Source organism: Nymphalis io, chromosome 6 (genome assembly GCF_905147045.1).
Source record: "Nymphalis io chromosome 6, ilAglIoxx1.1, whole genome shotgun sequence".
Lineage (NCBI taxonomy): Eukaryota > Metazoa > Arthropoda > Insecta > Lepidoptera > Nymphalidae > Nymphalis > Nymphalis io.
The window spans coordinates 10,161,756-10,175,940 of record NC_065893.1 but is presented as its reverse complement, the minus strand read 5'-3'; the positions used below and the strand labels follow the sequence as shown (position 1 = coordinate 10,175,940).

At 30.7% G+C, this 14,185-nt stretch overlaps 1 protein-coding gene across 1 annotated transcript in view; it reads left to right on the top strand.

The window, feature by feature from the left end:
- The window catches only part of LOC126768995 (corticotropin-releasing factor-binding protein), a 34,591-nt gene extending 21,158 nt beyond the window's left edge, over positions 1-13,433 (top strand). The window contains exons 5-7 of the mRNA XM_050487526.1: positions 2,116-2,294; positions 6,737-6,845; positions 12,596-13,433. Coding sequence (XP_050343483.1) covers positions 2,116-2,294; positions 6,737-6,845; positions 12,596-12,747 — 440 coding nt within the window. The 3' untranslated portion in view covers positions 12,748-13,433. The remainder of the gene's footprint in view (positions 1-2,115; positions 2,295-6,736; positions 6,846-12,595) is intronic.
- The last annotated feature ends 752 nt before the right edge of the window (positions 13,434-14,185 follow it).

Genomic DNA, 14,185 nt, shown 5'->3' with positions numbered 1-14,185 from the left:
AAATTTCCTTTCCTTTCCAAATTCCTTGAAAAAAATACACGTAGATACATATGTGTAATTATATTATACATGTATAAAGAAGTTGTGCCTAATTTCGTGGTGATCAGTGTCTAAGTCTATTCATTTCAAACGGATATACTACCATCCATTTTTATATATAAGATAATACAGAAACAAATAAAACAATTGTAAGTATAACTAAAAATATATTTTACTTTTAAATAAATTCGAGTTTACAATAGATTTTATTTTATCAAATGAAACATTCAATAAACCGAGTAAATGCAATTCTAAATTCTACCACAAAATTATTTTAACGTTTCCTAACTGCAATGCACAAATAGAATTGGAAGCAATGGAAGCGGAAAATATACTCGAATTTAAAATGGATTTGTTATAAAATCGTTAAACGATAAAGAAAATAACAGTATAACCTTTATTAAAGATAATTTTTTTTTTTTTTTTATATCGCCGGGAGGGCAAATGACTCTACTCCACCTGATGGTAAGTGGTAGTAGAGTCCAAACGCGACGACGGCCAGTACAGACGGGAAAAACGTTCTGCACTAGCCGCCTTCGCCTTGCCGGCCCGCAAGATGCCTCTTCACGTCTCGTTTGAAGGAACCCGGGTTGTAAGAGGAGGGGAATACGTGAGCTGGTAAGGAATTCCATTTTTTGGAAGTGCGACAAAGAAAGGAGTTGCCAAATTTCTTTGTTCGCGATGGAATTGATGTCACAGTTAGGCGGTGACATCGAGAACCAGCCCGCGTGGACTTAAGAAGGAAGGGGGAAGCAGGAATTAGAGAGAATAATTCCTCAGAGCACTCGCCGTGATACAGTCGATAGAAAGCGCTCAGTGCTGCTATCTCACGACGCAATTGTAAAGGTTCAAGGGTGTTTGTGACCTTTACGTCGCCAATAATGCGTACGGCACGTCGCTGCAACCGGTCCAATGTGTAATGTGTAGTGATCGCAACTTAAAGCAATTTAAAATTCAATATAAAAATTAGAGGGATATACAGAACGTCAATCACAATTTTGTTTCCTAAAATTTTTTGGTCTAATAATGAAAAATAGACGTCAATTGACAGTATTATTAAAAGTAATGGTGGTGTTATGCTTTTATATTGGAATCATAAGGTATATGTCTATGTTTGCTTAGGTAAAATAAGAATTTATTTATAATTTTACTAACCACATATTTATGGTACCTGTAATACAAAAAACTGTTGTTGATAACTGATGACTGAATGACGAGTGGCTAATATCAAGAGCACTGAGCGTGCGGACCACAGCAGGGGAAGGGTCGACGATTCCTGGATTAATTGAAATAATCCTGTAGCCTCTTACATTCGACGAAATGCTTTCAATGAATAGAAATTCCACATAATCAGAATCCCTTCTAGAGGCTCGAAATCTTTCTGAAGAAAACTAGTTTTTATTATATAATACTATTATTTATGAAGTGATACTCTACAAAAAGTAACATAATATTAATTAAATATAGATTTGAATTAATTTACTTTCTAAAGCTTTATTATAGAAAAGGATTGAAATTATGACCATTTTATTGTTAAGTATGAAAGCTAAGCAAAGTAACTTTACAAGCTTGACTCAATCGCTTGAACAAAGCTCTTGACTGGCTTTATTGGCCAGATATTTTTTGATCCCAGCACTTTACTGGCTTAGCATATGCACATCGTTTATTATTATATCAGTAACTATCATGAGCATAATAAGACTCACGCAGAAATAAGAATTACCTTAAATAAAAATGGATTTTCGATTTCCAAAACAGTTATTTTTCTAACATTGTAATAAAACATTGTTTTATTTTTTCCACTATTGATCCAACTATGGACTACAAACGGCATAATAGATTTTTTTCTTAAGAAATCCGTAATACAACTTAGTACTGACAATATTAATGTAATCTGTCTTATCAGGATAAATAAATATATCTATATTCGAAGCGGTGGTAGCTTTTTTTATTAATATCGTTTAATGATTATTCTGATGTGCTTGAATAAAATTCGTTTCGTTTTTTTTTAACTCTGTGCGTAGTATAAGATTTATTATTAAATATGTTTTTCTAAAGTATGGCGTATTTTATTAGCTTGCAACCAGATGCTGTTCGGTACAGAAGGTGTATACACGTTACGTAATCACGGAGAAACTGGGAACTGCTCGATGATCGCCGTATCTCCAGCCACTGTACGTGTTCTGGATCTCAACATCGGCCAGTCGATTAAACGGGGAACACTGCTAGATGTTGAAACAGGAACTATTTCCCATGTAAGTATTCTTAAGAAATTCCATAAATAAAAGTAAAATTTAACGTTTCCTTTTAAATTTTTCTTCTTAGTTTATTGAATTTGAATTCGAATACACAACACCAAATCTCCTTTAATATCTCTTATTGAATGCGTGTCTGTGTGAATGAGATAAATTCAAAAACAACCGAATATATTTTTATACCCTTTTCATCAGTGGATGGAGGATTTCCTAAGAGAAGTTTAGGTATATAGTTCTTTAAAGTTTTGTAAAAATTGCCTGAAATATGACTATAAATGCTGAAGACGGAAAAAATCCTGCCGACTGGTAGCTTTATTGATGTGTGCCGCGTAAACCGTTGTAGTATTACGATATAAGCGTTTTATGTAGAACATTATTCAGTCAGTGCGAAGCCGCGACCTGTAGCTAATAGTATATGTTATAATTATATTTGTGATAGCTTGGAATAAGAAAACGGCAAAATGTAATAATTGATATTAAAAAACAGTAAGATTTAAAATTTTAATGACTAATTTATTATCTGCATAATTTTACAACTGTTTTTTGTAATAAATTTAATCGATTACTTCGTTTTCTGCTATATATAAAAAAATACCAACACATAAAATTTCATATTTATAATATAAGTATGTATTACAATTAACTATGATACGAATACTTTCTAGTCCACATAGACCTGGCGCCTGTGTCGGCTTATATGAAACACACACTATTCATATACAAATTAAATAAAAAATAAATTTTGTTTATAAAATATTTAATCGCTTAAATTCCAGTGGCATCACTGGAAAAAAAGCTTTTGAATATTTAAAGTGTAGGATGAATTTCCATTACCAAATAACTTAATGCCCGACGGTACAGTATTTTATGAAGTGAGCAAAAGTAATATTAAGGTTCATGTATGTACATACAATATAAAATACTTTATCTTAAATATTAATTTAAGTTGTGGTATTTTTATGAGCTATCCCAGTTTTACTTAAGTTATTAGTCGACGAAATATATGTTTCGGGAAAACTACGGTCCCCATACTTCTATAGCAGACACATATGAATCAGTAATCAATAATAAATAATTATATAACTAGCGATACTTTACTAAGATAATAGTTTGACGTGTCTCGGGAAGACCATAGTTATACCATAGACCATAGACCATAGATCATACATAGATCGCATTTATAACTTGCGTTATTTTACAATAATAATTCACTATTTTTTATTAACCTAAAGAACTATGACGTATAAAATCTGAAATCTGGAATGCCGAGAAATTATTTATAAACGCTATATATATATATATTTAAAATCTAAATAAATATTTAAAGTTATAATCAGTTAGGAATTACGATTATCGTAAATGTCTATTTACTGGCGCTGTTTTTATTCAATACAAATCGCAGTTAACGTCACGCTACAGTTCGTGAACTGGTGGTAGAGCTTTGTGCAAGCTCGTCTGGGTAGGTACCACCCACTCATCAGATGTTCTACCGCAAAACAGCAGTACGTGGTATTATTGTGTTCCGGTTTGAAGGGTGAGTGAGCCAGTGCAACTACTAGCACAAGGGACATAAGATCTTAGTTCCCAAGGTAGATGGCGCATTGTTGATGTAAGCGATGGTTAACATTTTTTACAATGCCATTGTCTATGGGCGTTGGTGACCAGTAACCATCACGTGGCCCATATGTCCGCCTTCCTAATCTATAAAAAAAAAACAAACAATACTATCTACGTAGAAATAATTTCAAATTTGATTATTAAAAGCTAAAATAATCGAGTTGATTCCACGTATTGATTTTTGAAGGAAAGTATAGTTTTTTCTTAAAATGATAAATGAAATTAATTTAAAAAAATCATCTCAAACTTTGTGCCTAAGAAGGACCTCTATCTAAACATTGACTTACAAATTTTCATGCATATTAATTAAAATTTCAAGAAATTGACAATGTAATAAGCGGTTCGATGGAATTTGATTACGGAAATACGAATATTACTCAGAATCCCGAAGCCATTATAATATTTAAAGTCATTTCTTAATTATATTAATTGAAGTAACAAAATATAATACTGCACTTGTTACATACCTAATATTGAAGATATTTACTTAGAAATTCGTTAAAAGATTAATTTTTGAGTGTACATTCTATTTACGGTAAGCATTTGTATAGTTTATATAAATATGAGTTGTTTAGTAACGTGCGTGTTTCTCGACCACTATTCGGCACAGATTTTTCTAGCAAGAGCCAAAAAGTGTTAAGCATTTATTAATTTTATAAATTGATTAAATTACATAAGGTTTTATGTAATATATGTAGCAAGAAATAGCTTATTAACGTTATAATAAAAATGATGAAATGGATTTCTTTCCGTAATACGCTTGAACGGATTAAAAACCTTATTTATAATCCTGCATTCATTACAAAACGGCTTAGCGTCCTGCCTTAATATAAAAATATTGTGTGTATTTAATGTAAAATATTTTTTAAACATAAAAGATTAAGGTGCTTAGAAAATAAATTAACTGTTAAAAACTGTTTAAAACCAAATTTAACCGTTAGAATATTTTCGGTAGAGAATTAGCCGATATAACAAAACTGCTCTTTGGTTTGCTAAGGTTAAGGTGTATTTTAAAGATTTTTAAATAAGTATATAAAGTTTCTATCCTAATTACTTAAGTTGAATTTGAATTTTGATATCGTCTTCGCTATCGATATCGATATCAGTAACCGACGCCGTAGCACTTAACGGGCTGCGTGTCTAATTCATTCCTTGAGGCAATTCCATAGGATGAATTCCAATGGAATTGACTGGCACTCGAAATATGGTTAAGAGAATTGGCGAGCAAAACTTCTATACAATTTATTTCATCGTAGACGTTATGAATAGCGATAACCGTCCTATTTACAATATTAATATATTAAGAACAGCTGCTATGGTAGTACTGCTATGTCCATTAACATTCCAATTCCGAAAAGGAAAAAATGAATCGCTCTTGTGACATATCTGTCTCTGAATTTGATGTAAATACACAATCAGCCAGTCATATTTTCCTGTCATATATCAAAGCATATTCTGTTAGAACTCACTTCATTACTCACCTGTGAAATTTTAACAACCGACTTATGGTGATATACTCGATGCGTGTTTTTTTTTAATGTTATAATTATTATGTCGCATATTTATTGTATTTCTGACACTTCACGACCGCTGTCTCCGATGAATTTCGAGTTTGCTCTTACAGAATAGTACTACTGATAGCCGCTATTAAGTATGAATATCTGGAAAGAAGTATTTTTATGTCCTTATTTAAGATATTTGAAGCGTTTTACTTAAAAATCCAAAATCACTTAATTGACAAAAAGCCGAGATGGCCTTGTGCTTAGAACTCGTGAATCTTAACTGACGATCGTGGGTTCAAACCGGGCAAGCACCACTGAATTTTCATGTGCTTAATTTTTGCTCATAATTCATCTCGTGCTTGACGGTGAAGGAAAACATCTTGAGGAAACCTGCATGTATCTAATTTCATTAAAATTCTGCCACATGTATATTCTACCAACCCGCATTGGAGCAGCGTGGCGGAATAAGCTCCAAACCTTCTCCCTAAAAGGGAGAGGAGGTCTGAGCTCTTGGTACATTAACAGGCTGTTATTGTTGTTGTTAATTGACATTAGACGAAATCTGATAGGTATTTATCTGAATTTGATTCCTTCTTATTATGAACAGTCACTTAACTCGCAAGTAGTTGACTTTTTTTGTTGACTTATCCAATGTTATGTGTTTTAAACAACAACTTTAAGCTTTTCGGATTGTTTCCTATATTTGTGCTATAAGATATTGTTTCTTGCCAAATTTCTAGGTCAACGAGAAGTACTCGTAAGTATAGGTTTTGATTCCTTTTGCGAATGTATGGGAAATGCGCCATGAACAGCACTTAGAAGTTTGATTTTTTCAATGATCCAAGGGACTGCAGACCTCAATATTTGTTATTAATTTATTTATATCTCCACGCATTCCTGAGAAAAAGGGTCTTAACGGACACACAGATAGACGGACAACGAAATGCTTTTATAATTTTCCTTTAGAGGTACGGTACCCTAAACACAGGATTCATTTCATCGTGAGGCGAAGGTTTGGAGGTTCCACCAAGCAAGTTTCTACACACTGCAATCATGGCCACTGATTTCCGAAAGACAAAATTTAAGTACATAAATTTGAACCTGCTTCAGCTAAGATTCACATGTCCCAGCCACTGTACACAATAACCAGTTTAATGTATAAGACATGCGTTTTTTACCTAAAATATAATTATAAAGGATGGGTACAAAAACTTATAAGAATATTAAAATATTCTCCATGAATGTTATCTACGACGTTAAACGTGGATGTAGGTAACCAAGCTTGAATTAATTAACCTGTGTTTACATTGTCTGTTTGTCAAGTGCACAAAGCGTGGCCTTGTGGACTACGCGGACATTGGGGGAGCCAGCGGCCTCGACCACACCAAAATGGAGATCTTCGACAGTATATGCGGTCTCGATTCGAATGAAGGTAACTGAATAATTATTCCTACCTAGCTAATTATTTCATGACTATATCTGTTATAATTTAAAAATTAAATGTGCGACACATTTAATTTTTAAATGTTTAATTTTTATCTAAAGCTTCCTCTCCTTTTTGAGAAGAAGAGATTTTATTTCACCACGCTGCTCCAGCGTGGATTTAAAAGATTTTCCTCGACACGTCATACAGATTTCGATTATTATGGTGAAGATTTACGTATTTTTCCACTATCCCATCTCGGCTTGTTCATAGTAAACTTTAATTATAAAGTGACTTAGCAGATAATAAATAAATAATGCTCTGTTTTTTTCTTTCGAATGTCAAATTAATAATGACTGAAAGAGCAAAATCACTGTTCGACTAAATAGATGCTAAGTACAGACGATAATTATTAAATATTTTTTTAAGTATAATACTTATATCTTAATCTATGTTTAATTTTCTATTGTTTTATTATTAATTTGAACCAAGTACTAATGTAAAACTAAAACTCACTTTTATTAATTAATTTTTAAAAATAATTTTATACTAGGCCTTGTTTTACAGTCAAAATGTAAATAAGAGTTACGTCGTACAAAACTTAGTCCGCCTAACTGTAAATTCAGACGTTCACTGTAAACGAATTTTACGCAAATCCTATCAAAAAGTTTTTTTTCAAATTTGGAACATAAGTTTTCAACTAAATTAAATATTATGGGGTTACTTTGTATAAATTTTATCGGAACGAGGTCGACACGGGTAGCTAGTTCACTAATAAAATCCTCATACATTTTAACTCGATAATGAGAAATTCCATCAACACTTGAAAATGTCATGAAACTAAACTTAATTACCTTGCATCCACAACGCAATGCTTTGATGTTAATTCAACTAGTAATTTCGGTTTTTAGATTTATAAGAAAATGTAAAATACATCTTATTTTTTTTCTATTTTATAAAAGTCATGTTACAAAATGATATACTAGGTATATCTTTTATCCATATAAATAGTTTTTTATAAGATTTAGTATAGTCTGTATGTTCACATCACCAGATAACTACTAAATTGGTTTTGATAAAACTCGTCATGATAATAGTAATTAGTCTGTATATCCATGACTGTAATTAACGTTAACATGGCAACCTAAGTTGAATACCCTATTCTACTCAACACAAATATAAATAATACAAAATCAACATGTGAATAATGTTTCTATAGAAATATTTGAATATGAGTATTTAAGTTATCATTCGCAAAAAAAATATTATTCCCTGAGGGGGTTAAAATGACTTTTGTTAACAATTACTATTCTTTTTTTAAATAAAACGAAACATACACATCAATCTTACCTTTAATTGATTTCGCTACCGCTGCATCGAACTGAGAGACAAATCCATTCTCACAGCCCTTTCAAGTCCTTAACCCTGCTTATAATTATAATTTATTTGATTACCCAGCTTGTTGATTTTCTTACATTTTAATAAAAAAGACGAGATGGCCTAGTGGTTAGAACGCATGAATCTTATCCGATGATTGTGGGTTCAAACCCGGGCAAGCACCACTGAATTTTCATGTGCTTAATTTGTGTTTATAATTCATCTTGTGCTTGACGGTGAAGCAAAACATCGTGAGGAAACCTGCATGTGTCTAATTTCATTGAAATTCTGCCACATGTGTATTCTACCAACCCGCATTGGAGCAGCGTGGTGGAATAAGCTCCAAACCTTCTCCCCAAAAAGGGAGAGGAGGCCTTAGCCCAGCAGTGGGACATTAACAGGCTGTTACTGAGTCAAATCAAAACCATATTTATGTACAATATACCTTTCTTAAAATTACATAGCTTACACTATTTATCAACAGCGCATACGCAGATAATTTTATCAAAGTTCACGAGCCACGTAACCCCGCAGCCAAAACGCGAAATAAATTTATACTATTTTGTATTTTATTAACATAGCTGTATGATTTGTACCATACATGTATGAATACCTATCGGAAGCTTTATTGACACCAGACCTCTTTTATAAATAAATATAATGTCTGTGAAATAAAATTAATTATGAAAATGGGTGAAGATAAGTGTTGTCGGGTAATTATAATGTGCAGTGTGTGTGTGTATTTGTCGTATGTATTTAGGATGTTTCTTTTTATCATTGAATTGATGTGAAAGCAACAACATTTTTTTACAAATGCTAACGGACGTTTCACTAATAATTTCCTAGTAAGTTTTGTCAAAATTTTTTAGTACTAGTAATTTAAAATAACAATAATATCACGCACATTTTTGTACAGAAATTAAAATAATATTTTGTTGTTCGCATAAGGATATATATTTTTTTAATTTTAATAATTAAATTTTATAAAGAGAATGTATTTTCACGTAACACATAATTAACGTGGAGTTTTAATTCTTGCTCTTTATTTAGGATTTTTTATAAATTTAAAAACCGATTTATATTAGATTCATATTGGAGTTCTTTTATTAAGAAATTATATTCTTTACTGTCACCATTCCAAGTCGTAGCGACATCTGTTCTTATTCATAAACTTAATATATTAAAAATATGGACAAATAAATCCGTAAAATATTCAGATTTGTGTATATCTTGAAAAAATATTTGAACTATTATTCCTTTCTACTCCGAATAATAATATCGCAAAGTAACACGTAGTTCGACAAGTCTGTCACGAAGTTATAACGACAAACTTATACAAAGTTTACTTTAATGGGAATAAGAATCGTAAAAGAGTAAAAGTATCAAATTACCCGACCACTGATGGGTCATAGTAGATTTATGAAGGTATATAGCAAAATTGCTAATCGTTTATTTTATTTTGCATGGTTTAATCCTGTTCGAACTTAAAAATAAAAGATTGTATGTAAACTACATTAAATTTTCAAGGTTTGGGTTTGATCATAACCAACAAACTGCTCGATATATAAAAATACACGAAGTTTCCTTTAATCTATACATTTTTTTTATTTATACTCGTAATGGTATGTATTATTGAGGAATTAATTGTTTTACAAATAATCTAGAGCTGTCTTTACGGATTTTTTTTAGAAAAAACCTTTATTTTATTTTTATAACATAAACAACCTTTTTGCGCTTACAAAACCACATCTCCTATCGCATGTCACCTACCTTATATTTTAAACATATGTGTTTCTTAAATCAGTCGCTACAGCGCTGTTAAGACATGAAGCTTACGAAAATAAATTGACAACGCTTTGTATTAATTATAACAATTTTAGGTCTGAAGTGAAATATCGATTATCGGATCATTTCAATATCTTACACTTGCTGATAACCATTATCCGCGTAAATTTATACTAAAAAAAAAAACAAAAGAACACCGTGTAGGCTACGATGTGTTTGATTGTGTTTATTATCCACAGATAATCGCTAGCAATATTATACTTAAGAGCGCGCCAAAACGCTACCAATATTTATTAGACAGATTCCGGATCACTTACACGTCCACGAATTGTATTTAATAACAAAAAATCGCGTTGCACATATTTTACTTATTATAAAGAATATTGTATAGCTTTAAATATATTATGATCTCCTTGTTGGTCTCGTTCGATTGTACAGCTTCGAGAGGTTCGATTGTACAGCTGTAATAGTCGGGAGTAACGAAATTAACACTAAGTTATTAGTCCTAAGCGTGATGTTACCGCACAAGTACAAATGTACTAATTCTTAGTTCGATTGCATGGATAATTCGACGCGATTTTGAAGAGTTCACACGGAGTAATAGCGGCTTTGCGAGGCATTTAATTTATCTAACCCTGAGTTTGAACCCAGGACTTCGAAATTTATCGCTCGGTATAAGTTACCCACTAGAAAAACGATACATCCAAAATAAAATGAAGGTTTTATTATGTATCAATATAATAGCAATAATAGCAATACAATGATATTACGATACAACTATTTTTATATAAGAGTAATGAGATTCTGAGCAAATATTAAACTTGATAAGATCATATTGACTGTCTTAAATGATTGATGTATATGATTGATTACAATGGAAAGATAAAAAAGTCCAAGAAAAGCTGATCTACTTCATGATATATTCATTAAATTTAATAATATTAATTTATTTAAAGAAGTATATTTTAATGTTTTTACTAATTTAAAATACACTTGTATATTATTATAAAACACATTATTGTAAAATAAAATAAGTAGTAAAAACATTTTAAACTTGAAGAGTAATTTGAAAAGTTCTCGTCTGGACCCAATGGTGGGTGTAAAACCAGGTCAAGTTTAACATAAAATGCATCATCAGAAATTAACCAAGATGTAAAATTTCTACTCCATAGGATAAGAGGAAGTGATTTCAATTCAGCTTGCAAGATTTGACCTAAACAAATAACAAACAAACATTGCACGTTAAATAAGTAAAAACAAATATTTGAAATTTCAATATGCATTGAAATAAATTACTTTTTTTTAATTAAGTAGAAGCATTACTAAGATTCGTTAAAAAACATATTTAATGTCAAGGCAATTAAAATTGTAATCCTGATATCAATTGAGATTTTGTCAGGAGGTTAAAACATGCAAGCTCGTCAAATTAATAAACCGATTCAAAATAATAAAAAATACCCCCACAGGCACGAAAACACTGTTGAAGAGTTAAAAAATACTTAAAAATAGAAACGAAATTTTATTAAACATTTATTTTTGTCAAACTCCATTTTTTCTAAGACTTGCAAATTGAATCGACTCTGATGAGGTTAGAGCTCCTTGTACATAATAATTGTATGCCAATTTTCCATCGTTATTGACATGTCTCGTCTTAGCTAGAATCGGGAGACGTTATTTGAATAATTTCGTACAGCTATATTTAAAATATCTTATTATTATGAAAAAAGGAACATTTTATAAATTATAACATTAAATTCTGATGGGTCATCGAATATTGTTAATATCAAATTAAAGTAAGTAAAGAAATATCATTTACATTTTAGCATCAAGATAAGTTCATTGACCCACAAACCAGCTTAGATTATTTTGAGCAAGCGAATTTATTAAAATATTAAAACTAATAAGATTAACATGTTATATATATTTTATATAGTGTTTACACGAAAAACAAATTGTTTACCAATTTTCACATTATGACAACAATACTATTCTGTAAGAACTTCTTTTGCGTTTGGCATGCGTGTAACATTTAATGTTATAATAATTATTATAGTCAGTGTCGCATATTACTTTCTGGCATTTAACTATCATCTTCTGCAAATCGAGTTTGTTATTACGGACGTTGATGAAAATGAACGCATTCAAAATTTAAATTGAAGCGCTAAATTCGCAAAACTAGAACACAATGAGTGAACCGGTATGCGTGGAAAGGAATTTTAAACGGCTCTCATTTGTACGAACGTTCACACAATACTCTGTAGTGGAAAGTTATGATTGGAATGAAATCATTATCATTTCATTGTCTATATTTTTGAATACTTTGGATGTTTTAAAACCACTGGCGCTTTGATTGTTACTATCTCAATGACGGTATGAATGAACTTATGTATTTGACGAAGTTCGCGCTTTGATATATTTGGATAAAATGTATGATTTATATAATTTGACGACTTTGGTTGTATGAAAGTTATTGATCACTTTAGATGAGTCTATTTATTTGATAATGTTGACTGTTACATTATATATGAAGCTGAATGTACTATTGTGTTTATGTATTTTTTGAAATCATTCAGTGAATATTTCTTTATTTGTTCCAGCTCATCGTCTCATGCTGATCGCGTGTGAGGATACTGTTATTCGACTCGTATCCAGCGGACGATATCAAAATTCAATTACCCTTGCATTCTCTCCTCTTCCCCTCGAACACTACGAACATGCCGATTTGATCTGCGGTATCAATGATATTTAAATACGAAAGTCATTACCTTGGACATCGATTTGCGGCTCTAGCGATTCGACGAATTCGAATGTTCATGGCTTTTGATTTTTTTCTATAGAAGTCATGTCTAAGTACGACGAGTATTATTTGTCAATAAAAGTTTTATCGGTATTAGACTTGTAACGACAATTTCGGTTTTAGCAGTTTACTGAGTAGACTACTTACTGTTTGATTATTTCAGTGCTTAAATTAAGAAAAAGAAATTAAACCTTCATTGTAATTGTTAAGATATTCTTAACAAATATTTTTAATTAGAACTTTGTTGTAGAATATCATTTATTTAATATTATATTAAATCAGGTATTAATAAATTATTAATAATTTCTGTACCATTCAATTGATTCGATTTTAGGTTCCGATTTTATTTGTCACTAATAAATGGATAATTTCCGAATTCTCGTTACAAGCTTAGATGGAATATATCTTAATATATTATAATATGTAAACATTTTAAAGTAAATTTCAAAGTAGTGATAGCATAACAAAGGAATACTAAATGTGTACTCATATAATAATACTTCAGAAGTAAATATAGAACCTGTATCTAGTCAATCGGTAAAAACGGGTAGTTATTTCCCAACCGCAAAATAAATAAGGTAGTCTATATGAAAATAATTGTTTAATTTTAACTTATAAGCAAATATTAATGAAATTATTATGTTTCAAATGAGATGGTTTGTTTTTTTTTATTTTATCCCATCATTATACAATTTAAATACCTATTTTAAAAGAGTTAAAAATATGAAGTATTATGTTTTTTGGTAATAAAATCACTGTATACAATATACAATATTGTTTAATTAAAAGATCTAACAAAAAAGTATAATAACCAGTTTTAAACCAAAACATGAGATAAGAAGACTGAAGAATATGAGTATAATTATAATCAAAGCAGCGACCACGTGAAAGGGTGGTCATCTATACTAATATTATAAAGAGGTAAAGTTTGTAATGTTGTAGGGGGTAATCTCTGGATCTACTGAACCGATTTTGAAAATTTCTTTGTTAATAGAAAGCCTCATTATTTTTAAGTATCATAGGCAATATATTAACCTGAAAAATTAAAAGACTTTTTCGTGGTAGTCGGATTGGCAAAGTAAGTCGGAGAAAAAACGGTCGAACGAAAACGTTTCTTACGAACGCTGCCTTAACGATGAGAGATATATGATTGAGTTCTACAGAAAAGTTGTAGAGCTTGATTAATTTAATGTCTACAAAAAAGTTAACTTTTATATTTAAGTTACAAAAAGGAGTTTTTTATATTAAAAAAATAGTTTAAATCGTTAGGTCAAGTATATTGGTCATGTTATCAACAATTATGAATTATTATTAAAATAAGTACACTTATTGTCTAAAGTGCTTAAAATAAAAGAATTTTCCCTTTTACTGCATATAATTTGGGCAAATG